At 43.0% G+C, this 26132-nt stretch overlaps 1 protein-coding gene across 1 annotated transcript in view; it reads right to left on the minus strand.

Moving 5' to 3' along the window:
• Window positions 1-2311: 2311 nt before the first annotated feature.
• Window positions 2312-26132, minus strand: part of tmem67 (transmembrane protein 67) — a 29976-nt gene continuing 6155 nt past the window's right edge. Inside the window, exons 13-28 of the mRNA XM_077013155.1 lie at window positions 14465-14588; window positions 14240-14345; window positions 13907-13963; window positions 13519-13617; window positions 12544-12642; window positions 11881-11967; window positions 11569-11668; window positions 11189-11319; window positions 10911-11051; window positions 4603-4683; window positions 4284-4400; window positions 4054-4170; window positions 3598-3702; window positions 3395-3497; window positions 2969-3111; window positions 2312-2869 (exon numbers count right to left, since the gene is read on the minus strand). Of these exons, the coding sequence (XP_076869270.1) occupies window positions 2789-2869; window positions 2969-3111; window positions 3395-3497; window positions 3598-3702; window positions 4054-4170; window positions 4284-4400; window positions 4603-4683; window positions 10911-11051; window positions 11189-11319; window positions 11569-11668; window positions 11881-11967; window positions 12544-12642; window positions 13519-13617; window positions 13907-13963; window positions 14240-14345; window positions 14465-14588 (1691 nt within the window). The 3' untranslated portion in view covers window positions 2312-2788. The remainder of the gene's footprint in view (window positions 2870-2968; window positions 3112-3394; window positions 3498-3597; window positions 3703-4053; window positions 4171-4283; window positions 4401-4602; window positions 4684-10910; window positions 11052-11188; window positions 11320-11568; window positions 11669-11880; window positions 11968-12543; window positions 12643-13518; window positions 13618-13906; window positions 13964-14239; window positions 14346-14464; window positions 14589-26132) is intronic.

A 26132-nucleotide genomic window follows, 5' to 3' on the forward strand; every position in this document is an offset into this window, starting at 1 on the left:
ATAAAACTCAGAACCAGAACCCCTGTTTCTCTGTTTAATACTCTTTAAAGAGGTTTCAGGTGTTATTCACAGGCAAGAACACAGATCTGGTTTCCATCAAGACTTTCTACACGACAACAAACAGGAAGGTGCGCTATTCTAACCGTGGGCATGACGGATATATGTATGCAACTTCACACACCTCCCTGACAACATCGTGCCATCAATTACCTTTGTTGAACAAGGAACCTGTAATGCAGGAAGGAAACCAGGACATAAGGGGATCCAAATGCAGAAATGTGAGAGAGAGAGAGATGGTCCAAGCAGGCGAGGGTCAAACAGAGAGAGCTGGGTCATGTCCATATCCTAGGGGCAGGTGGATCTCAAGGTCTTAGGGGAAAACAGAGGATAACGTACAGGAAATAACGCTTGGTAAGGGACATAGTCAAAAATACTTCACATTAACTCAAATATTACATCACAACATAAGCAAATTCAACTGTAGCAAACAAATCACAAGTTCATGATTAAAGTACATTTCTATCTTTTTATAAGCAATATGGTATATTATATATTATTGTATTATATTATGTTACATTATAATATACTATATTGCACTATATTATATATCTGTATAACCCCCTCTTCCTTTTGTTTCTGTCCCCCTTTACACCCCCCCTCTTTCTTCTCCCTTATACCCCCCTCCCCCCCATTTAAAATGTGCTAAATTTATATATGTTTTTATGATTGAATAAACAATAAACAATAAAGTATCAATAGTCCTCCGAAGAGGGGGGTGGGGGTGGTGGGGAAAAAAAAAAAAAAAAAAACTTCACATTGAGACAGAGACAGGTAGGCGTGTATATAGGACTGGAGGGCATTGCTAATGAGAGACAGGTGCTGGCTAGTATTCTGGTGATTGGGGACGTGGATGGTGACGGACACCACCAGATGGCGCCAGGGAGTCACAGCGGGGTTGGGATGTGTGTGACGTGACAGAATCGTGCATGTTGGAATATTTCCATTCTTATAGTCAAAGCGCAATAAAGTTCAGTTACCTAAACCCCCGACGACTGCAAGTACTGTGTAAGGCCCGTGTTCTCTCCTGTATTCCTGAATGAATATACCGACTTTCCCTCTGGGATTAATAAAGTTAAATCTAATCTAATCTAATATGCACCCACTTGAATTCCCTCCCAGCCTCATATGATGCAACACACCAGACACGCACTACTTGAGGAAGACCCAAAGGTATCGTGGACATTCTCCATCACAACAACAGGGTCTCTCTGCAAGGATAGTTCACAAGCTCGAATAGTGTAGGTGACACAAGTAACACGAGCACACAGATTTGTCACAACACCAAAGAGTCCGTTTATTCTCATTCTTTCAGTGCTTACATTAAGGGACGGCCCATCATGGAAAAACAAGACACTGAAAAGCAACAGATGTGCTTGCTGTACATAACTCATGTCCCTGCCATGATCCACGCTTTCCAAGACACAAACCATATTCACCAGGAAGATGTGGCCGCCATCTTGTCATTCCTCAGGCCTTTTGCCACTTGCTTCGTTTTATTCAACACCCGAGTAATATTGTCATCATTGCCAGTTCATTAGCGGGTACGTAAGTACAGCATTGCTTACCAGTCATGGCACATACACCTCCTTCCATGTGTAATGTAATCGTCTTCTGTTCTGCCACTGATCTCAGTGCGGTCAACTCTGTCTATACCTTCAGTCACTGCAATTGTGTCGTTCACAAATGTTGCTAATCGTTAACGCACTCCGTTTAGGTCTCTACGGATATGACCTACCCCATACGTGGGAAACATTCTGAACTCACCAGTCAGTTGGTGTTCATCAGGGACAGCCTGTGGGTTCCTCCTGAGCTCTTTCACGATGTGTGAGGAGAACTAGTGGAGACAACTCTGAGATGTGTTTCTACTGCATACGGAGTTCCCAGAGGTGTCCCCGAGGACTTACAACCACAGAATCAGATAGCAGCAGGTTTTGCCTCAATCTTTCCCTTTGGTACAAGTAAATAAACATGTAGACTGGGCTACTACTACTCTACACGAATGGTAAGGTACCGTTTTAATCCTGGCACAACACTACTGTCCACCTTGTGCATTCAGTGTTTACCATAGTCACTACACAATCTGCATGCGTGTAGTCTCCCCAGTGGCCACGTTGTACAACAGATGTGTGCAGGAACACAGATCGCTAGCACGGTGTGTGTGGTGCACGCTATCATGGAGTGGAACGCCTGAAGAGAAAAGCTCACGGTTGTTCATCTTCTTTCATTTTTATGAAGAACTGAATACCACAGATTGAGCAGATTGAAGTTTTCATTGAGCACAACATCGTCATGCAGATACTACATAGAGCACCTGACATAGCACACAAAGACATTACATAGGACAGAAAGCCTGTTTGAAAGACAGCATCAAATAAGCTTATTATGGTCTGTTCTGAAGTTTCCTGGTCTCTATAAATAAACCTTATAAAAAGTCTATATATATGAATGAATAAATGGCATTTGCCTCAAAATGCAAAACCATATACAAAAATGTCAGATTTATATAAAGCATAGCAATTAGTCAGGTCACACAGTCATTAAAATGTACAAAAATACTGACATTTTGTATTCTAAACAAAAATACTGAACAATACAATATGCACAAAAAGGTTGTCAAAGTACTATATCAATTAAAAAGGTGAAGGTATTAAAAAGCATCTGCCTTTGAGCATCAACGTTGGCAAAGCTGAATTAAGACAAGGTTCAGCAGTCAGGTGTTTGCCACAGATCAGATGAGAAAGCGTTTGTCCACCAGGGTCTTTGTGGCCAGGTTCCTACGGCCCAGGCTGTTTCGCACCAGCCGGAAGATCTGGAAGAATGCAGAAAACCTTTTGTTAATGTTGCTCGTTTGTTTATTAAACCGCTAAATTCACTGGCAATTTACATGTGCGCGCACACACACACTGACCAGCTGCTGCAGGTATGTGAGAACAGATGCCAGCACAAAGCTCTGGCTGGCCAGGTCCACAACACAGAAGAACAGCATGTCGAAAATCAACAGTGTTGCTTCGTTCCCATAGAAGATCACGTCCGCAAAGGAGTGGGAGTCATCTGAGAGGAAAACACACACACACACACACACACACACACACACACACACACACACACACACACACACACACACACACGCGCCCACACACACGCACACACACAACACATGCACGTTTGCACACACACGCACGCAGAGTTGAATGAGGGGCAACAACACACAAACTTAACTGACAGACAATCACAAAAACACAAAAGTTCCACGATACATTTGCAACATGGAGGCATTCATCATATCAATATCATATCAATTCATATCAAATCTTTTTTCCTGTTGTTTTGTTACCATTATAAAAGATGCTCTGTTCCAGGGGTTCGATGAACTCCATTCCAATCACTGTCTCAAACAGCAGCTTGTCTTTGACAATGTAGTCCATCTCTCGATGAGCCTGACGGACAAACAGGAGGGAGTAAACCCCCGACCACAGGACTGTGCCGCTCATTAATATTCATGAGCCTCCCACTGTGGGGGCGGGACTGGCTGCTCACATGGTCGATGACAGAGCCCAGGAAGCGGTTCATGGTGTGGTACGCCTTCGTGCTCTGCTCAAACGGATTGGCTGAGGCATCTACCAATCGCGACGGCCCATTTTGCTGGAGGTGGTAAATATAATATTTTTTTGATGACACTTCTAACAATAAAGCATTATAACTGTGAATGAAAAATGAAGTATGTGTGTGTATGTGTGTCTGTGAGTATATATGTGCACATGTGTGTTTCTGTATATATGTGTGTGTGTGTGTGTGTGTGTGTGTCTGTGTGTGCATGAATTGCCAGTATTGCCAATGTATGCCAGTGTTTTATTACTCGATTATTAAATGTAGTAGCAGGAATAACAAAGTCAAAAATGTCCTCCAGTGCTGAAATGGCCTTTATGTGTGCAAGTACGTGTGTAGGCGTGCACACATGAGTGTGCATGTGTGTGTGTGTGTGTGTGTGTGTACCCTGCTGAGAGGTTCCAGTATGCGGTCGTACTGTGCACGCAAACGGCTCGTTACAGAGATCTGAAACGTCTGAACATCAGAGTTAGGCAGCAGTCCTCTCTGCCCACACAGATTCTCCTATGGAAACATCACACACACACACACACACACACACACACACACACACATTAGTGTCTTCCACAGACAGGTTGGTGCAGCAGTAGCTGTGTGAGCACTGAACAGCTGCTCACCGCCTCTCTCTTCAGGTTGGAGTTCATCTCCTCCATGTTGGTGTCAGCGTGACCGTGAACAGAGCGCCCATGAATGTAGTAGCCAAAACATCTTTGGGAGAACAGCAGCACTGATATCTACAACACACACACAGAAAACAAGTTCAGTTTACTAATGGAACCAAACATGTTCTGTGTGCCTCAGAGGACAAACTACATCTCTGTACACACCTCTGAAACATCTGAACATCAGACATTAGACAGCAGTCTTCTATGTCCAACACCCACACATGCATGCACACAGATGCGCACCCACAAACAGCACATAGCACAGACTCACATTACTGATGGAGCAGAGGTCCACAAACTGGCGAATCTTGTCTTCAACAAAGCGTTCATAGAACACAGAGAAGAACGTCACCTGCAAAAACCCACAAAAACCCAGATACCCTGAAATTGGATATAAACCCAATAATCTCACATACATCTGCTCTCAGTTACATACTTAAATGTATGTTTATGTACTACACAATATTGTACTGAGCACGCATCAATTAAAGAATCAGATATTGGATGGGTGGATGGATGGATGGATGGATGGATGGATGGATGGATGGATGGATGGATGGGTGGATGGATGGATGGGTGGATGGATGGACCTTTATTGGTCCCCTTGGGAGGGAAATTAAGTCTTCCAGTAGCAGCATCATTACAGTAAAGAGTATAAAAGAGGATATAAAGTATAAAGGAGAATATTACCAGAAGTGTGGACAAAATTGAAAAATGTGCCAGGGTGAAAAGACCACAAGAGAAAACAGGAAATGACATGAGGGGAGTGAGAGGACATTAGGGGGAGTGAGTGGACATTAGGGGGAGTGAGTGGACATGAGGGGGAGTGAGTGGATATTAGGGGCAGTGAGTCGACATGAGGGGGAGTGAGTCGACATTAGGGGCAGTGAGTCGACATTAGGGGGAGTGAGTCGACATTAGGGGCAATGAGTCGACATAAGGGGCAATGAGTGGACATTAGGGGGAGTGAGTGGACATTAGGGGCAATGAGTGGACATTAGGGGCAATGAGTGGACATTAGGGGCAATGAGTGAACATTAGGGGGAGTGAGTGGACATTAGGGGGAGTGAGTGGACATGAGGGGGAGTGAGTGGACATGAGGGGGAGTGAGTGGACATTAGGGGGAATGAGTGGACATTAGAGGGAGTGAGTGGACATTAGGGGGAGTGAGTGGACATTAGGGGCAATGAGTGGACATTAGAGGGAGTGAGTGGTAATTAGGGGGAGTGAGTGGACATTAGGGGCAATGAGTGGACATTAGGGGCAATGAGTGAACATTAGGGGGAGTGAGTGGACATTAGGGGGAGTGAGTGGACATTAGGGGGAGTGAGTGGACATTAGGGGGAGTGAGTGGACATTAGGGGGAGTGAGTGGACATTAGGGGGAGTGAGGAGACATTAGGGGGAGTGAGTGGACATTAGGGGGAGTGAGTGGACATTAGGGGCAGTGAGTGGACATGAGGGGCAGTGAGTGGACATTAGGGGGAGTGAGTGGACATGAGGGGCAGTGAGTGGACATGAGGGGCAGTGAGTCGACGTTAGGGGCAGTGAGTCGACATTGGGGGAGTGAGTGGACATGAGGGGGAGTGAGTGGACATGAGGGGGAGTGAGGAGACATTAAGGGGAGTGAGTCGACATTAGGGGCAGTGAGTGGACATGAGGGGGAGTGAGTGGACATGAGGGGCAGTGAGTGGACATGAGGGGGAGTGAGTGGACATTAGGGGGAGTGAGTGGACATTAGGAGGAGTGAGTCGACATTAGGGGAAGTGAGTGGACATGAGGGGTAGTGAGTGGACATGAGGGGTAGTGAGTGGACATGAGGGGGAGTGAGTGGACATGAGGGGGAGTGAGTCGACATTAGGGGGAGTGAGTCGACATTAGGGGGAGTGAGTCGACATTAAGGGCAGTGAGTGGACATTAGGGGCAATGAGTGGACAATAGGGGGAGTGAGTGGACATTAGGGGGAGTGAGGAGACATTAAGGGGAGTGAGTGGACATTAGGGGGAGTAAGGAGACATTAGGGGAGTGAGTGGACATTAGGGGCAGTGAGTCGACATGAGGGGCAATGAGTGGACATGAGGGGCAGTGAGTCGACATAAGGGGCAATGAGTGGACATTAGGGGCAGTGAGTGGATATTAGGGGCAGTGAGTGGATATTAGGGGGAGTGAGTGGACATTAGGGGGAGTGAGGAGACATGAGGGGGAGTGAGTGGACATTAGGGGGAGTGAGGAGACATGAGGGGGAGTGAGTGGACATTAGGGGCAAAATAAAAACATGGTGTATAAACAAACATGGTGTCAATTTTCACTGCTATGCGGATGACACTCAACTTTACATATCAGCCAAACCCGATGACAAACTCAGTTTAGGAAAAATTGAGGCCTGTGTAAGAGATATTAAATGCTGGATGTCTCTAAACTTCCTACAATTAAATGAGGACAAAACAGAAGTTCTCCTTGTGGGCCCTAAGGCCGCAAGACAGAAAATTCCAAACTTAATGCTTAATCTTGCAGACTATCCCATTACACCTGGCACAGTAGCCAAAAACCTAGGCGTCATACTCGACTCCGACCTATCATTTGATAAATATATAGATCATACTACTAGGATAGCTTTTCTACATCTCCGCAACATTGCCAAATTAAGAAATGCATTATCACAGGATGATGCAGAAAAATTGGTGCACGCCTTTGTTAGCTCTAGACTAGACTACTGCAATTCACTACTGTCAGGATGTTCAAATAGGAATCTAAATAAACTTCAAGTAGTTCAAAATGCCGCAGCTAGAGTTCTGACCAGAACTAGAAAATTTCAGCATATTAGACCAGTCCTATCAGCCCTGCATTGGCTCCCAGTTAAATTTCGTATTGATTTTAAAATTCTATTATTAGCATATAAAGCACTACACGGGCTTGCTCCTGAATACCTCCAGGAACTTATTTCCTATTATGAACCCCCACGTCAACTAAGATCACAGGGTGCTGGTCTGTTATTAGTTCCACAAATTAACAAGGTAACAGCAGGGGGAAGAGCCTTTTCTTATAAGGCCCCCCAGCTTTGGAATAATCTTCCTAAATGTGTCCGGGACTCTGACACAGTCACAATCTTTAAATCTAGGTTGAAAACCCACTTATTTAGTCTAGCGTTTGATAATTAATATCCCCCTTAGATAAAGGTACAGATCCAGGGGTTCATAGACGAAGGGTTTTATGGTAGACTGGGGTGCTGGTGCTGTCATCCTGTCACTGCTCGTGGTCACTCAAGTTTGTTGACAGTGCAGTGGACGGATGCCATTGTCTCAGAATGCCCCCAAGCCTATGTTACCTTCTGGTTCTGCCTTTTTTTAGCTAGGCTGTAATAATTTAACTTAGTGCCGGAGTTGCTGCCACACTCCAGAAATGTTTATAATTTTACCTGTCCTGTATATGTCCTCATACAGAGCTAATTTTCCCTGTTTCATTTCTCCACATGGCTGCCCGCCTGCTTGAGGAATAATGAGATGAGGAGAGACAAGCGATCCATCCTGGCCGGCCACCTCCTGCCTAACCGGATGCCTACACCATGATGGACATTATTACATATTTTTCGGTCTAAATGGACATTATTGCATCTTTTACATTCTGTCTACATTCTGTCTATATTATTGTTGTTGTCATGGTGACCGGTGTCGGCCAGAGGAGGATGGGTTCCCCCCCTGAGTCTTGGTTCCTCTCAAGGTTTCTTCCTCATGCAAAAAACTAGGGAGTTTTTCCTTGCCACTGTCGCCTTTGGCTTGCTCACTGGGGGCTAGGACTCGGCACTTGTAAAGCTGCTTTGTGACAACAACTGTTGTAAAAAGCGCTATATAAATAAAATTTGATTGATTGATTGATAGGGGCAGTGAGTGGACATTAGGGGGAGTGAATGGACATGAGGGGGAGTGAGTGGACATGAGGGGGAGTGAGGAGACATGAGGGGGAGTGAGTGGACATTAGGGCCAGTAACTCCTCAGTGAAGCCACCGCCGAGCATTCTTAAAAAAAAAAACACAGATGGCATTGACAGACAGGAGGGACGGAGGACGAACAGTGTGTCTAGAGGAAGAGTGTGTAAGAGAGCTCAGGGCACTGTGGATGCTCATGTGGTGTGTACAACTGATTCTGAGGAACTCCTCAAAGTTTGACCCTGTTATTCGCCAACTACAGCTCGGAGTTCTTCTTGTTTGTCACAGAGATTGGAAACATTCCCACGACAAACTTGGCACCACAGATGGGACGCGTCTGTCTGAGGACGACACGGACTAGAGGGGGTGTAGTCGACGACACCCGGAAGGCTCTTACTTCATCCAACAAACGCAAAATGTCTTTTGTTCCTGGCAGCATGGATTAATATATTGTTTTTAACCTTATTAAGTGAGTTTAAAAAAATAATATTTAAATTTTCTCAAAGTAAATCTGTCACACCACATGACTAATAAAAATGGACACATTAATTGTTTGACAAATGATACGAATTGACCAATTTAATAAAAGATTTAAACTCACCATCCAGCCTTCACATTAAATCAAAATATCTGAGGAACTTTCTGGTTCTCAATTGACAAAAGTTGTTCATCAAACTGTCTTAAAAGAACTGCCAGTCTATGTCATTTCAGATTCAGAGAATTTTCATTACAAAACTTAATTTACTGTGATTATTGTTGTAGGACTATTGTGCAATTTAAAACCTTATTTGGTAAAGATTTATGCAATGATGCCAAAAGTATTTATAAACAATTAGATATCCATATTTCATTTGTCATTTATATTGCAAAACCAAAATAAAGCATCTAAAAATGAAACATAAAATGTTCCATAAAACGTAATGTTCCATTAAATTTTGCCTTACTGACAAGTTTTTTTGTCAAAAAAATAACTTTTTAATAAATATTTTTATTAATTACAGTAAAATCAGGCATCATGTCACCCACCCATGTGTGTATATAATGTACACATGTATATACTGTACGCATGTATATAATGTATGTACATATATAATATGTGCAAGTATTAATCGTTAGGGGTGTGACGAGACACTCAGCTCACGAGACGAGACGAGACACGAGACTGGGTTCACGAGATTCGAGACGAGACGAGATTTTAAGAACACTAAAATTACAAATTATGTGACTGGACAACAGACTTTTATTTTAATTTTATTTAACTTTAAACATGCATTTAGAAATGTTTTATTATAACTCTTAACATGCATTATGTAAGAGACTGAAAAGTCCGTCGTAAAGCAGTTTTCGTCGTTAAGCGTGACCCTATATTTAGATACGCTTTGATCGTAAATACAGTATAGAAAAAACTAACAACGTTCTCGTGCGTACAGCGTGAGAAAGAGCGATCGCGTTACTGAGATGGGCTTATCGTACACAACATTCCACTACACTACACAACACTCCACAGTTCCTCCGCGCACCGCGCAAAATTAAATTAAAAGTCGGTGGTAACTACGGTCCGTTGTTATCCAGACCCGTCGTTAAGCGGACTCTCACTGTATTATGTGCAAAACAAAAAGTTATTCTCTGTCAATACAGAGTGCAAACAGTGCAAACAGAGCCTGACCAAGTATGTCATTGAATTTGCTGCAACTACACTGCCATGTTCATTTTGAAGAATATTAACATGTCCACATATTAGAATATTAACATCCCCACACTGCTCCCGATATCCTTTACTGTCTCAACTTGCCAAAGCGCCGTTCTGTCCCTGCTACCTCTGTTCAAGTGAGATATGTTGATCTGAGTACTGAGCTGTGGTGCTGCTGTAAATGTCTCTGTATCGTGTTCATATTAACCGCGGTGTACTGCATTATTTTCATACAATGTTTGCATATGTAGTGTCTTATCAGTCACTCTCTTGCCATTTATCATTTCCGCCGGGTTCCCAAAATGCTGCCAAACAAACGATTTGAAAGTGGCGGGGCATCTTCAATAGTAATACCTGTATTTTCCCACGTCATTGTGACGTCACCAAATCTCGCGAGACAGATTTTTAACACGCCGAGAAATCTCGCGGAGTTGAGTCTCGCGAGATCACGAGACACGGAGATCTCGTCACACCCCTATTAATCGTTTATGTGGTAGGAACTCTTCTCATGTTGATCAGATAACTACAAACTGCTAGGACTTCAACCAAGCATGCCAAGGTCAGAACAGAAGATTAGTGACGATGATTAACATGTAGGGAGTTTCTTACTAGACCAAATCCGAACAGTCCATCATTGACCTGCATGTGACCCGCCCCGGAAAATAGGAGAAAGTGTAACCCTCCTCAGAGAGCAGCGCCGTCAGCCCAAAAGGGGGGCGGGGGTGAAAGGGCAAACGGTCTGGCATTTATATACAACTCCCTGGACCAGGAGAGCTGCATCAGGTTTGGAAAGGGTTGAGGTGTGTGTGTGTGTGTGTGTGTGTGTGTGTGTGTGTGTGTGTGTGTGTGTGTGTGTGTGTGTGTGTATGTGTGTGTGTATGTGTGTGTGTGTGTGTGTGTGTGTGTGTGTGTGTGTGTGTGTGTGTGTGTATGTGTGTGTGTGTGTGTGTGTGTGTGTGTGTGTGTACCTGCATGAGTCCGAGGCAGAGCCATGTGGCTGTGGCGACACCGTATCGTAGAATGCGGCTGTAGGCAGGTGTGTATGCCTCAGCAGAGCGCTGAAGTTCTGAAGAGGGATCTCTCAGAGCCAAGCTGGAGAAACCCACCACCTACCAGCACACACACACACACACACACACACACACACACACACACACACAGTGATGCACATACATACTTACATTTCCAGAACACAATACAAGCCACAACAGAGAAAGGTTCCACGGTCCGGCCACCTCCATCTCACCTCCAGGAAGAAGAGAACAGATATGACCTGGACGGTGGGGCTGATCTTACGGATGGTCTGGATCTCATTCCATTCGTTCGCCACAAAGTACGTCCTCCAGATACTGACTGGACTCTTCCCTTCACCAGACGCTTAAAACACACACACACACACACACAGCAAAAGCTGTTAAGACATCTCCACCGAGTTGAAGATTAACAATAAATGAACAATAACACTGGCAAGAAAAATAATGAAATTGAGGAACATTTTGATTGGAAACACAAACGACCAGCAACATCATGGTTAGATGTGAAGCAAATGTCTGATATCTGAGAGAGAGAGACGTTTATATGTTAGCGCTGGATTTAAGGAAAGGAAGCAGTGAAGGCAATAATTACCATTCCCAGGCTTACTGGCTTTGCACCTGGGTCTCTCCCAGTCTATAAAGAATATATCCACAGACAACTGCACCAATAGCTTATGGAGGTACTGAACCATCTGAAGAACCAAAAGAGAGAAGGAGGAGTGAATGAGTGAACATGACAGAGTCGACTTACAACACACGGCCCTAAATACAACACACGCCCCTAATTACAGCACACAGTCCTTAATAAAGTACATGGTCCATATTACAGTACATGGTTATTACAGTATACAGCCCTTATTACAGTACATGGTCATTATTACAGTATGCAGCCATTGACTCTTACCTTAAGTGCAAAAGCACAGCCAACATATATTACAAAACGCTCCTCTTGAACAGGTGATGGCAAAAACACAAACACAAACTGCTGAGCCTGGAAAACAAGAAAATTCACACACACACACACACACACACACACACACACACATACACATTCATACAGATAATAAAGAGATCTGTGTGAACATCAAAAGACCTATGATCTAATTCTCTATGCGACCACAGAAGAGAGCACACAGATGAGATGAAGGCAGAGGCTGTGGATGGGGGGGGAGACTCTTTAAGAACAGATGGAAACCACAGAAGGAGAAAAGTAAAGACTTGCCTCCAGAGTCTGGGCATAACCAGAGAGGAACAGGAGAGAGAGAGAAAGAACTGATTACATGGGTGACATATTTGTTTGTAGCATCAGTAGACAGCGCTGTCATCACCCTTGACTCTCACCCAGTCTATTCCCTCTTTTCTCATGTGGGGGGTGTGTGGTACTGTGATCATAGTGTGGGACGTGTGTGGTACAGTGATATTAGTGTGGAACGTGTGTGGTAATGTGATAATTACATGATTTAAAGCTGAAGAGTGAGCCACCCTTGGCTGTCTGAAGAGAGTGATGCATTTTGTATACAGTATCTGTCAGTTTAGTGTCTAAGGGAGTGAACCTCCTGTAGACCACCTTGTAGAAGATGAGCCAGTACAGTCCAGTCCCCACAGTGACGACGAAGAACACGTTTGCCAGATCTCCGGCGTAAAACAGCAGGAACTTCAGGATGGTCTGTGTGAAGGAGAGAGGACCCTTTACCAAGGTGCACCAACGCGGCCACACACGTTCAACGTGGCCGTACGTGAGCCTGGCACTCGGCCGGGCCGAACAGCGCCCTCTGCTGCCTGCCTGCGAGGTAGGAGTCTCTCCCTGCTCTGTGTGGGCGGAGTCAGACAGGGCCAAGCAGGTCATAATCAGCTTCGTTAGCAGCTCCATTATCTTTTCCTTATCACAGGAAGATGCTGGAGTGTCTGATATTAGTCCGTGGCTTGTGTCCTCTTCTTCCCTTTAGTTTTATAATCTAGCAGCGTAGCTAATTTACTTAAGTATTTATTAAATGGTTCAACATCCTGCACTTGTTGAGATGTGAGCTCGTGGAAGAGAGCAGAGCACAATGTGCTTCAGTGCACACGTTCCTCCAAGTTCCTCTCGGGGTCTTCATACCCAGGGATTAGGGTCCCTGCAGGATGCTGCCACAAGTACTCAGGGCATCGGCACAGCACATCGGGAACACAAATGCCCTCTAATATAACCACGGAAACCACCAGACAACTGACATACCCAAACAACTGTCTGTTTACTGATGAAGTTTGCCCAGCAAAAGGTTACAATTGGAAACTCTGTAAACTGTTTGTGTAAATTACTGTATGCCTGCATGGGCTCTGGGGGTAAGAAACACGTGTGTTGAGTGTAAAATGTCCTTGTCTTCTCAGGAAAGTGTTATATAAAAGTGTATGTATAAAATTGTAAAAGTTATATTAGTATTGATTACATTGTAGGGAGAAAAATGAAAGTTTCAGCTATTTGAATGTGTGTGTGTGTGTGTGTGTGTGTGTGTGTGTGTGTGTGTGTGTGTGTGTGTGTGTGTGTGTGTGTGTGTACACTTGCCTGTACATCAATAAGAGGAGAGGCAATTCTTCGCTTCCAACTCGCTGTCTTCAGCAGGGAGTACACAACAGCCACTCCCCCCAATACACCAAGAGCAATCTAGACACGCACACACACACACACACACACACACACACACACACACACACACACACACGCTCTTCATTAAACAGAACTTCTTAAACTTATTTCATACTCATATACTTACTATCTCTCTTGCCTCTCGATTATTGGGATAATCATAAGACACTCTTACTCTTATGATACTCATCCTCTTACTCTTATGATACTCATCCTCTTACTCTTATGATACTCATCCTCTTACTCTTATGTCTCAGAATAGTTTGCAGATACTTTCATACTCTCATGAAATAATCTCATCACTTACATCAGTTTTGATTCGGGCTTCATTTTGATCCATCTCATACTCCACAGAGAAGGAAACCTATAACATGCAAATACACCCAAATTAACTTGAAATCTCTCTCTCTTTCTCTCTGTCTCACTCACTCACTCTCACACACACTGACACACACACACTCTCACGCACACACACACACACACACACACACACACACACACACACACACACACACACACACACACACTCACGCAATCCCACTCACACACACACTCACACACACACACATACTCACAAACACACACACACACACACACACACACACACACACACACACACACGCTGTGTATGTATACCTACGGGAACAGTTTGCTTGGCTGGATCAGAGATGAGAATATCAGAGTAGGACACAGTCACCAGGGGAGGATATACTTCTCCTTTCTGGGTGTTTGGCACCAACTGAAACCTACAAAACACACAGCAATCTTATTATTATCACTGTTAAAAACATCATCAGTACACACAGAGCCTAAAGAAACATCACATTTGTGCCTGCCAAGTTGATGTAAATCCAGCATGTATTACCTTATCTTTAAGTCAGCGGCCACTCGTATGACCCTGGGGTTGGAGCTTACACTCTTCTCTCTCCCAGTTAACGTGTCCACTAGAACCAATCTCCTCGTCAAGTACCAGCTATTCATGTTAGAAGCTAATGTGCACACACACGCAAACCCACACACACAAACACAATCATAAATACAACGGACATACACAAACAGACATAAATAAAAATGATGCACAAACTAAATCTTACAGCGAATAGAAACTTGAAGTATAAGTCACTACACACACCTCCCAGTGGTGTCTGCTATTAAGGGAAATTGCACACACATTACATTGGAGCTGTATGATTGAACTGTGTTTTTAAATGTTGCGAGTGAACTTTTAAAAATGTGTGGACATGCACACAAGTAGTAAAAGTCCTGTCACTCACTCACTCACTTTTAATGTAATTTGCCACAAGGGGGAGCTGGTAACACTAAAACAGCTTCGGTGTTTTGCATCGGACGTTTTTAAAGATGCCAGTGCCACCATTCTGGACCACTGCTACAATGCTTTAAAGATGCATATCATGCTACTTCCATTCCGGACCATTGATATGGCATTAAAAAAAATGTCTATCATGATATCACCTCACACAAACATTCAGACAAACCAATAACACTGTAACACTACAAAGAAAAAAAACAAAAAAAGATTTCAGAGTCGTGGCTGGCTCACCAAAGACTCTTGTGCAGATGTAGTTAAAAAAAGACTAAAAGATCATCTTCAGCCTCACACCCTGTAAGCACCTCATCCTCTTCACATCAGAAAAACATCTTCACACCTCCGCTTTACAGCAGCACCCCGCTGAGACTCAACAAAAACTAACCACAAAAGAATGAGAAGACTCCAGGAAAGCTCTGCACCTCTGACCCTCTGCATGCCACCCTCATAGAGGGCAACCTTTCCAACGGCACGTATTACTTAGGATATTACTCAGCCAGTAACCCAAGATTACCAAAATTGCCAACTTTATTCCTTATTTCACCTGCCAATCACCACGACAATACACAGAAGGACACACAGACATGAGACATGATGCTGAAAGAGATATGGAGTGGTTGTGTAATGGAAAAACATACATTTAATAAGTATTATGTTATGCATGCAAGGCCTTCATTGACATTCTGTTTTCTCTCTCACCCTTGTGTTAATCTGTGTGTTTACAGTTTTTATTGATTGCTTTGACCTGTTTGAAGAAACTGGGAACCTCTCAGTCTTCCTCATCACCATCTCAGCAGAGCAGAAGACACCTCTTGCAAATGTGTTAACCCATTCTCATTGGATTAACACAGTTTTCACACCCTTTTGCAAAACAGTTAACGCAGATGTCATTCAAGAAGTCCAAACTTCAGGAGTTTAACTTTGGTTACAGAACAGAAACCATAAGCTCCAAGCTCTTAGACACTCCCTGATCATTATGACATCACTGAAAGCCCCTGGTTGACACTTCTTCACAGAATATTTAAATTTGCAATCAGTCTGCAGGCCTGTGTTGTTCTTTGCAAGCATGGATCGAGGAGGTCTAATGCAGATGAGAGGAAGAGTGAGAGTAAGAGGTAGAGTGGTCAGAGGAAGAGGAGTCCGTGTGCGAGGTAGAGGTATAGCTGGAAGGGCTCAAGTTACCGATGAAATTCGGGCAACTGTGATTGATCATGTTGTAAATCATGGCCTTTCATTGAGAAAAGCTGGACAGAGAGTCCGACCTGTTCTCAACAGAAACACTGTTGCATCCATTTTTAGAGTTTTTCAACAGGAGAACGGTAATGTTGCTATACAGTATATACAGAAATACAGTATCTGCAGTGATATACATTACTTCGTGTAATTTTGTCCACATTTCATGTATTCTTTATAGAATCGAAAGACTACCAGTCGGTGGTGGTAGAGGGAGAATTTTTAATGCTGAACAGGAGGCAGCCGTTGTCAACATGGTTCTGGCAAATAATGCCATTAGGCTGCGTGAAATCAAGGCAGCAGTGATTGCTGATCAAGGAGTATTTAGGAACATCCATACTGTGAGTGAGGCCACAATTGACCGCGTCCTCAGAAGGAATCATATGGCCATGAAACAGCTCTATAGAGTTCCTTTTCAGAGGAACTCTGAAGCTGTGAAGGAGGCCAGATGCCAATATGTGGAGGTAAGGAAACACAACAGTACTATACTCGTATGCCTTGTTATATCATGCAGTTACTGTAGAGTGAACTGGAGTCACTTTGACATAATTGTAATTTTGCCTTTGTAATTTTGCCTAGCGAATAATGGAGCTTGAAGCTGAGGGGGCACATCATATCTTCATTTATGTCGACGAAGCCGGCTTCAATCTTTGTAAAGTAAGGAGACGAGGAAGGAACCTCATTGGGAATAGGGCCACTATTACTGTTCCTGGGCAGAGGGGTGCCAATATAACTATGTGTGCTGCCATCTCCAATGATGGCGTCCTGTGCCATATTCCTACCATTGGCCCATACAACACTGAGCGTCTCATAGCATTCCTGAATGCCCTTTATGACATCCTGATCCCACCTCAGGAGCGAGGCCTGTTGAGGCCTGGCATGCCACGGTTCGTGATTATCTGGGACAATGTGGCGTTCCACCACTCTCGTTTTGTGAATGAGTGGTTTGCAGTGCACTGTCGGATGATGGTACAATTTCTTCCTCCATACTCTCCGTTTTTAAATCCCATAGAGGAATTCTTTAGTGCATGGAGATGGAAGGTATATGATCACCGACCCTATGGACAGATGCCCTTGCTCAATGCAATGACTGCTGCTGCCCAAGATATAGATGCAGAGGCATGTCAAGGATGGATCAGGCATGCTAGACGATTTTTCCCTCGGTGCATTGCATGAGAGAATATTGAATGCGATGTGGATGAGGCCTTGTGGCCCAGGCTTCAAGAAAGAGGAGACTAGAAGAGACAGAAGACTATCACTTGTGGCTATCGCTTATACTCTTATAGTATAGACCTACTATAGTTTTTCGTTGTTTACTGTAAAATTCTGTGTTTTTTCATAATTTCTTACACAATAATGGATTTTATTTTTATTTCCATGTATTTCTCTGTTGGAATATTTCATTTGTCAGCCACAGTCTAAAAAAATTAAGCATTTAATTAATAAAATTTGCATCAAAGTGTCAGGAACAGCACATGATCGCCATGAGATGCGTTTCACCTGCCGCTCATCGCCCCTCCCCTTTCACGCTATTTAAGCTTCCTCCTCTATCTTCCGGGTTGCGAAGTATTGTTGGCATGCCATCTACCAAGCGTTATCTCCTGATTGCTCTCCTGTGTTTTGACCTCTGCTCTCGTTCCAGACCTCGTCTCCAGCCTAGCCCCTTTGTACCTCCGGCCATCTGTCTACCCGGCGTGAACTCGGACCGTCCTGACCACGACAACCGCACTCACACACTGCACACACCACACGGAGTTATTCACCTGTGCGAGTACTCCGTATTCACTCAAGAAATAAAAACATCAGTAATCCGCATTTGGATCCGTGTCTTCCTGGCTGAAACGTTACACAAAGCATATCTGATTCTGGATGCTTTTTTTTTTCTAGAGGGTAAATTTGACTACATAGTCACATATAGACTACAATGACAAGCAACGGTCACTGATTCACACATGAGTGCTTTATTTTGTATTTTGTTGCCCAATGTGTAATGATTGATTGGAGGTGTTTATACACTTGTGTCAAATGTGAGATGTTTGAAGGCTAAATTTGCTTTTGTTGCATATTTTAAAGGTTTTGACACAGGTTTGGCCTTTTGCAAACAAAATGTGTAATTTTGAACACTGTGTCACTGTTTAGGTCTCTGTGTTACCTGTTTTGAAAAATGTGAATTTGAGTCGACGGCAGCGTCAAAACAACCAATAAAAACTGTAACCACCATTTGTGTGAAAATAAGTCATTCATAGCTGTAGCCTGTACAATGTTGAGGCAGATTACGTGGTGCCCTAGCACTAACACCACAAACACAGACGAGGCCTGTCATCCATAACTCGGCCACAAGCAATTATGTAACCAGTAGACAGTATAAAGGTTCACGATTATAGAGACTGGGGCAAGCTCTCTCTAGCAGATGCTTCAAGTGTATGTAATAGAGATCTCTGGATCGACGTGTAATAAACTTCATTTTACATCTTACCCATGCTTCTGATTGTTCTTGCTCACCACTAAGGTCAAATTTCAACAATTGTTAGACACAAACACAGTACAGTGTATTTGTTCTCCGTGAAGGACGTCTCAATTACACACACCAGTAGCTTGTGTAAGCTACTTCCCACTCAGCTCTCTTTATAGAACGCTTTCACCCACACAGTCTTGTAAAAACCAGCTATGAGATGATGTCTGGGGTATTGTTCTGTTTTCAGGCACCTTTTGCCCTTTAACAGAGTTCTCTGGCAGTAACAGTTGGTCAAGGTGTTTCCTGTCTCTAGGTGGAATTGGAACCTTGATGGAGACAGAGAACGTGTCTTTTACTACTTCCACATATCTCAAAATAAATGCATAGTTTGCAGATACTTTCATAACCATTTTTCGTGCAGCGAATCAAATCAAGTTTTTCCATTACACAACACCAAGCAGATGGATAGGTCAGGCAGACAAATATATCGGTATTTGACAAGACAAGGCACTGTCTGCTCCATGGTGCCACTTAGAGGCCCTTCACCGGACCTGAGCCAAGTCCCCTCTGAACACCTGTAATTTTGGGGGTCAGATGGCCTTTAAGGGTGTGTTATATATGTCATATTAACAGGACAAATATGATTAAGTTGTTTTGTTTTCTATAACGAGTGTTAGGAGTTTTCTGCTCAAGTTCCCAGTTTAAGTCACAGACAGTTAGCCTTCGGTCGCCTGGTGTACCTGCAGGTAGGGAGTGCATCTTGGGAAACAACAGGGAATATCCTGTATTCAGCTGTCTCAACTTCAGAAGGCAAAGCTCTGACACAGCAGGATGTTGCTTGTGGACGGGAGCCTCACATTGAACACTCAAAATCGCTCACAAAAGTGTCCACAAACAAGCATGTCCCTCTGCTCCAGCGCATCGGTACTGAAAACCTCCACCTCTGTAATCGGGAACATGGAGGCCTCAAAGTGTTCTGTAAGCTCAGTCACTGCATCACATCCACCACTAAACAGAACAATCACACTCAACTGTAGATAGCTGATAGTTGGACTGTATGCAGACAGGGAAACAACTACGTGGCTGGTTTAAGGACAATGACGGTCTTCAACACCTCCAAGACAAAGGAACTGATTTCAGAAGGTCCCTGGTGCCGCCCAGAAGCCCCTCCCCCGACCGGGCCCCTCTGAACCATCCCCCTCCCGCAGGAGGGGAAAGCACGCACACAACTGCCCGAACACCACATGGTGCTGAAGAGCTTTGAAAAACTGGTGCCTCCACACGTCAGACCAATCAACCCTCCAGGTCTTCATCACACTGTCTCAACTGCAGTGTGACTGCAGGCAAAGCTGTGACACAGCTGAAAGCAAGCAAGCATGTCTCTCCTGGACTATGGACCACAGCGCATGGGTACTGGAAGCCTTCACTTCACGATTGCAGGAGAACACGAAGGCCTCTGCATTGGGTTCTGCAAAAGTTTAGAAGTTCATAATTTTTGCCATTCCCATTATACACCATAATCTACCTCAACTGTAGTTAACTGACAATTGGACTGACTGCAGACTGAGAGGAAAAAGCCAATAGTAACAAGGGGAAACAATGACGTGGTATAATGACACGGTTTTCAACACCTCAAAGACAAAGAACTGATTAGAATATATGCATTAGAGGTGGAATGTGTGGAGACCCTTAAGTACCTTGAGGTTTGCATAACAAAGTCAAGGGCCCCATCACCTCTCACCTGTGGAAAAACGCTCAATCATGTCCATCTCCAAAAACACCTGGTGAACATCAGCAGCAGAGCCACACAATACATCCCATAACGATCAAAGTCATGCCTCTGGTCTGTCACTACACACAATTACCCACCCCAGTCACTTTAATTACTGCAGCTATTTATTTTGGCACTCTTATTTTGTTTGAAGAACACAGAGCAGCACTGGGCTTTCAGCCACACAACACTGGCACACGAGCTCCACCTCCAAACCCACACCCTCCAGATCATCCAGCAAGGCCAAGCCACCATGGGGCACTCGGGCCTCCAGCACAGTGACTGCACCGCCACACGTCCTTACGTCTCCTGAATAAGCTCAGAGAACAGCCTGCTCAGCAGACGCTGCCGTAGCTAAAACTGGAACATGTTGGTGTCTGCAGGGTCCGGGCTGGAGTAGAAGAGACATTCACAAACATCTACAAATCAAGCTGTGGTCCATGGCGCATAAAGACGATCGTATTCCTGCCCTGACTAGACATAAAAAGAACACAACTCATTTAGGCCACTGCGGTGAAACATCAATACCCAGGGCCGTTTTGCCCCATACAAACAAATGAGTGCATCAAGGCAAATGAGTGTATTCATAGAGAGTGGCCAGGGAGAAAACTCTCACGCAAGCAAAGAGCAACTCCAGCGTTACTGTCAGACACTGTTACACACGATTGGCTTGTTCACAAATACAATGACTGGATTCATATTTTCAGGGTCCTCATATTACATTATCGTTCTTTATTAGTTCTGGTGGTATCTTCAGGTGAACATGTGTAGTGGAAAATGTTATTATTTCATTATATTCCATGAGTTATAATGATCAATCATTATTATTCTGCATAAGAGATATGTAATCACTTGATTGACCATTATATTGGATATGTAGACTAATGACGCACACACATATGTAACCTTTCACTGACACACACACGACACTCATGTGGTCTTGTATATGAGACTCATGAAGTCTTTACCATGGAGGTAGTTAGTGTTGATACTCTTCTCAAGAGACTGTTAGTGATGGGTGAGAGTGCAGTGTTAAAATGAAAACCATGTCATGCCAACAGAAAACACCGTAGAGAAATCCAATTGCCATTGAATATAGGAAGTTAGACTTCATATTTCACAAAGAAATCTTAAAAAGATAGGCTGCATTATTACAATATAATATTAAGCAAAGCCAAACAATGTTCCTTCTCCAGCATTATGAACAACACTCATCTCACAACTGCAAAACACTCTTCTCCATGGATGACAAACTACCAAATTCCCCTACACACATTGCTGTGAATTAGTATGTTAACAGTGTTAATGTTTTAATCTCTTGGAAAAAAATACTACAAACAACTTTGTACCCTGGTTTGTTGAATAGCAAGGTCAAACTCTATTGTGGGAGTCTACACTCATTGCACACACCACACAAGCATCTGTGTGTGTGTGTGTGTGTGTGTGTGTGTGTGTGTGTGTGAGTGAGAGAGAGAGAGAGAGAGAGAGAGAGAGAGAGAGAGAGAGAGAGAGAGACGGAGACAGAGAGAGACCCAAGTCTTTTTATACTCTTTCAGACTTTCTGTTCTCTGATCTTCCTGTTTTTTTCTCACTCTTTACTGGCACCTGTGCTTATCTGAGGACATACGTGACCCCAAACATTTTCTCTCATATTGTTTTCACACCTCATTTCACTTAAACATGCTTATCACATTTGCATATGCGTCTGCACTCTATTTCACGTCTCTGAAACATTATCTCTGTAAGAGCGAGCGTTCAGCAAAACATTATTTTTGAAAAAGAAAATGTTCTTTCACTTTTTTGCCACAAATACAAACATTTTCAATCACCTACCAACATTTCTTTTAACTTTTGACCTCAGTAGATTATGTTTAGCACACAGATTACATTCACATGTCAGTATTCAATGGCATATCAAAATTTCTTCCACAGTTGAATTATGTAATGAGTCTGCATCACTTTTTATGCAGACTCATTGTCTGTGTTTTAATAATCAGGTGGACGGATACCGGATGACTCAAAGACATCGAAGAAGACGAAAAACATGAACCATTTTATGTCAATCAGGAAGGTGGTAAAAGGCCACCTGACGTTTATTTGTCTTTGCGGGAATTACAGCACTGTGTAGATCCTGTATAATAATGTAATGCAAAAGCTCAAAACCCACTCCTTGAAGCCGCAAGGGATTGCCATGGGTGAAACTTCTTTTTAAGCTTGCCTTGATTTTTTTAAAGATTTTCTGCAAGATAGCAACTATATTAATTCCAAAATAGAGTATGGTAAACATGTTTTGTACTAGGAAGTACAAAAAGGGTTGTAAATTATGAAATTACTAACATGGGCAATATCTAGCCATTGAAGGATTGCATGCATCTAAAGAGGAAGCCCTAGGTCACTCTAGGGTCAAGGGACAGATAAAGTGTGTGTACATGCATTGGGGGGGGGGGGGGGGGGGGGGGGGTCAGGAAGATAAGTTAAGCCAACATTGGGGCATGAAGATATTCTATCTTGCTAGAACATATTTAGAGAAGTGGATTGTGCATAATGGTGCATCTGTAACTTTCCAGTTTGTAATGTTTCCCATGATGGTCCATCCCTCATGTACATAAGGAATGAGAGAAAGTGAATAATGTAGTGATCAGTGACTCCATAAAAACTGTTTGCTTGTTTCTTTCACCAACACCCTGGTTGTTGTGACGACAAATTTTCGTGAGAAGTTAACTCATATCACCCATTTGCACTCTCAGCCACTTACCAATCAGCTTTTTAAAGCCACTCATAATAAAGAAAGAATTGGAAGCGACTCTATTTAGTAATTACAACCCCCTTTTAAACCTACAGCCTGATCTATCAGTGAGAAAATCATATTTGAGCACATTAGTTTAGCTCCATCCATCCATCCATCCATCCATTCAATTTCACAGCTGACAGTATTGACACTAATTAAGGTAATAAATGACAGTAAATATAGAGTTTGGGAAGGTTACTTCCCCTCGATCTCCAGGCTGATTTGATCCCATTGACCAAAAAATTCTTATAGATATACTTGAGCTGAAATGGACTCTCAGGACCAGTCTAGTTCATACCTGGAAGGCAGAAATTACTTTGTGGAAATAGAAAAAAATTCTTCTGAAAGAATGCTGATGAGCTGAGAGCTGTGGTTTGCCCCAGTGTTTGATTCTTGGGCCACTTTTATTTAATTTATACTGAAACAACTTTGGTCCTCACAATTTACTCTGTACAAGTTCCTTTAACATCTGCGTAATCTTGTATCTGTTCCCAGGATGATCTTAAGGAAAGGCTCAAACATTCCAAACTGATAATGTGTTGTTTTACGATGTGGCGTAGGTGCTGAGAGGCCTACAAAAGAGGGGGTCTAGAGAGTCCCCACACCACACACACTTACGGTGTGTGCAGTGTTGCGAATAACGCCTAACGGCGTTAGGTAACGGCGTCATTTTGTCAGTAACGGGATAATATAATTAATTACTTTTCCTGTCGTTACAACGCCGTTGACGTTATTGGTCATTAAAAGCGGTGCGTTACTATATTGATAAACTAACAGTAATCCGAGCGGACCGCTGTCCAGGCTAGTGAGGAGTAACAGATCTCGATAGGTCACAGTTCTCGGTGTAATACCTGTGTAACTTAACAAGTCAGTAAGCGAATCAGTATGGGGATAATTCTGTAGCAAAACTTGAGAGCGTGAATGACCTGATTTGAGCACTTGTAAAACAAAATCTGTACGTGTATTTTTAATTTGAGAACTTGTAAATTAAAATTTGCACTTGTATTTTTGATGCGAGAACCTGTAAACTAAAAGTTGTACGTGTATTTTTAATTTGAGAACCTGTAAACTAAAAGTTGCACTTGTATTTTTAATTTGAGAACCTGTAAACTAAAAGTTGCACTTGTAGTTTTGATGTGAGAACTTGTAGAATAAAAATCTGAGCGTGAATGTTAAAAAATTACACCGCACAACTTAAAATCTGCTCTGCTCGACTTTTGCAACACATATCTCAGTGTACGTGTTGCAAAACAGATTTGTGCACTTGTACGGGGAAGTGGGCGGGGCTGAACAAGAATTGTGACTCAGCTTATTTTTCGCTGCAAAAAGGAAAGAATCGGAGGCTGAACAATTACGGATAATTCCATCTATGATGGCACAAACTAGCTAGTGACAAGTATTTTTCTAATAATTATCATTATTTTTTTTCACACTTTTTTTTACTATAACTATTATTTACATATGTTGTACTTTAAATATCTATATTTCATAATAAAGTTTGATTTCATTTGATTGTATGACTGATGCTTTTTATGCAGGGTGTGTTCAGCCTGTTTGAGTAATACCAAATTATTATCAATAATTAGAGCAACCACATACAATAATGAAGATAAAGATAAATAAGTAATGCTATGTGTTAAGGGGCATCGACCGGTGTTGTGGTCGCATACAAATGATGTCACGACACTACAACCCGCGCGCCAACAGCGACTCCACCCACATTGGGGTGGTTCACCATTGTAATGGAAACACAACGCGACCGTACCATTCCGTTGCGAATCGACCCGTATCGAACCGTACCGCGCCAAGCAGGCCCTAGTGGAAATGCGCCATAACTGGCATGTCTGAGAGCACTCCTTTGCTTCTTGCATTTCTCTCTGTCTCCTATCAGTTTTATTTTTTTCCCCACAAACACCAATAGACTGTCTTAACAAATCAGTTACTAAATCAGCATTTTATCACATTTAAAACATTAAAAAGATTCATACTTTTATTTCTCATCTTACTGTAATGCTCTCTGTTGTGATTTTGGGTTTTTTGCTTAGCAATTAACACATGCTTTGTTTATTCTTTTAACATAATACAGTATTCTTTTAACATAATACAGTATTCTTTTAACATAATACAGAAGTAAAATGTAACCACTGTTTAATGTAGAAGCGAAATGTAACCACTGTCTAAGATGTGTCCGAGCTGTGAACCCTAGGGGGAGGATGCTGAGCAAACCACACTGTAGAGTGAGACCTAAAAAGCAGAAGGCGTAGGCCTGATTGTGCCGACGTTGAGGAAATATGAATTTACAGCATCTTCATGGATGGTGGCCTCTTTCCGGCCTATCAGTCCATCGGCAGGGACCATAAGTCTATTAGGGAAAAGTGTTGGGGGTGCAGAAAGAAGAAGTGTGGTATGTGTGGATGACATTACCATGTAAGGTATAGAAGAGTGAACGGAGGGGTGGAGAAAACAGTATATAACGACTGCGTCTAATCATACTCTTTGAGAATTCTCTGATGCACAGGTAGTGTTGGTGTCTCTGAGATTCTCCCGAGATATATCTCTGTTTTAATAAAGGCCTTTTTGTTATTGCTATAATTTTGGTATGGTGGTTCCTGCTATCTCCTTCCCATCAAACGAACACGCTGGGCTAAAGTGGTAGGTAGAAGTTTAAAGCCCACAACATCTCCTAATAGGGCTAGCTTCATTTGACTCAAAATATAGCCACCACACTTGTGAACACACCACTCAATTCTTTAGTACTTACACTGGTGCCAGCAAGTTACAGAGCTGACTTTAAAGTATTATTGGTAATTTACATAGTGCTAGAGAACCAGCATATTTTTCCAATATGGTTCAGAGAAATGAGCTGAGCAGAACTCAGTAGGAAGCCATCAATTAGCCCTAGCTAACGGCTAAGCACAGAGAGGGAGTCTTAGCCATTATGCTGTTCTTGAATGGAACC

Source organism: Brachyhypopomus gauderio, chromosome 7, assembly GCF_052324685.1.
Source record: "Brachyhypopomus gauderio isolate BG-103 chromosome 7, BGAUD_0.2, whole genome shotgun sequence".
Taxonomy (NCBI): domain Eukaryota; kingdom Metazoa; phylum Chordata; class Actinopteri; order Gymnotiformes; family Hypopomidae; genus Brachyhypopomus; species Brachyhypopomus gauderio.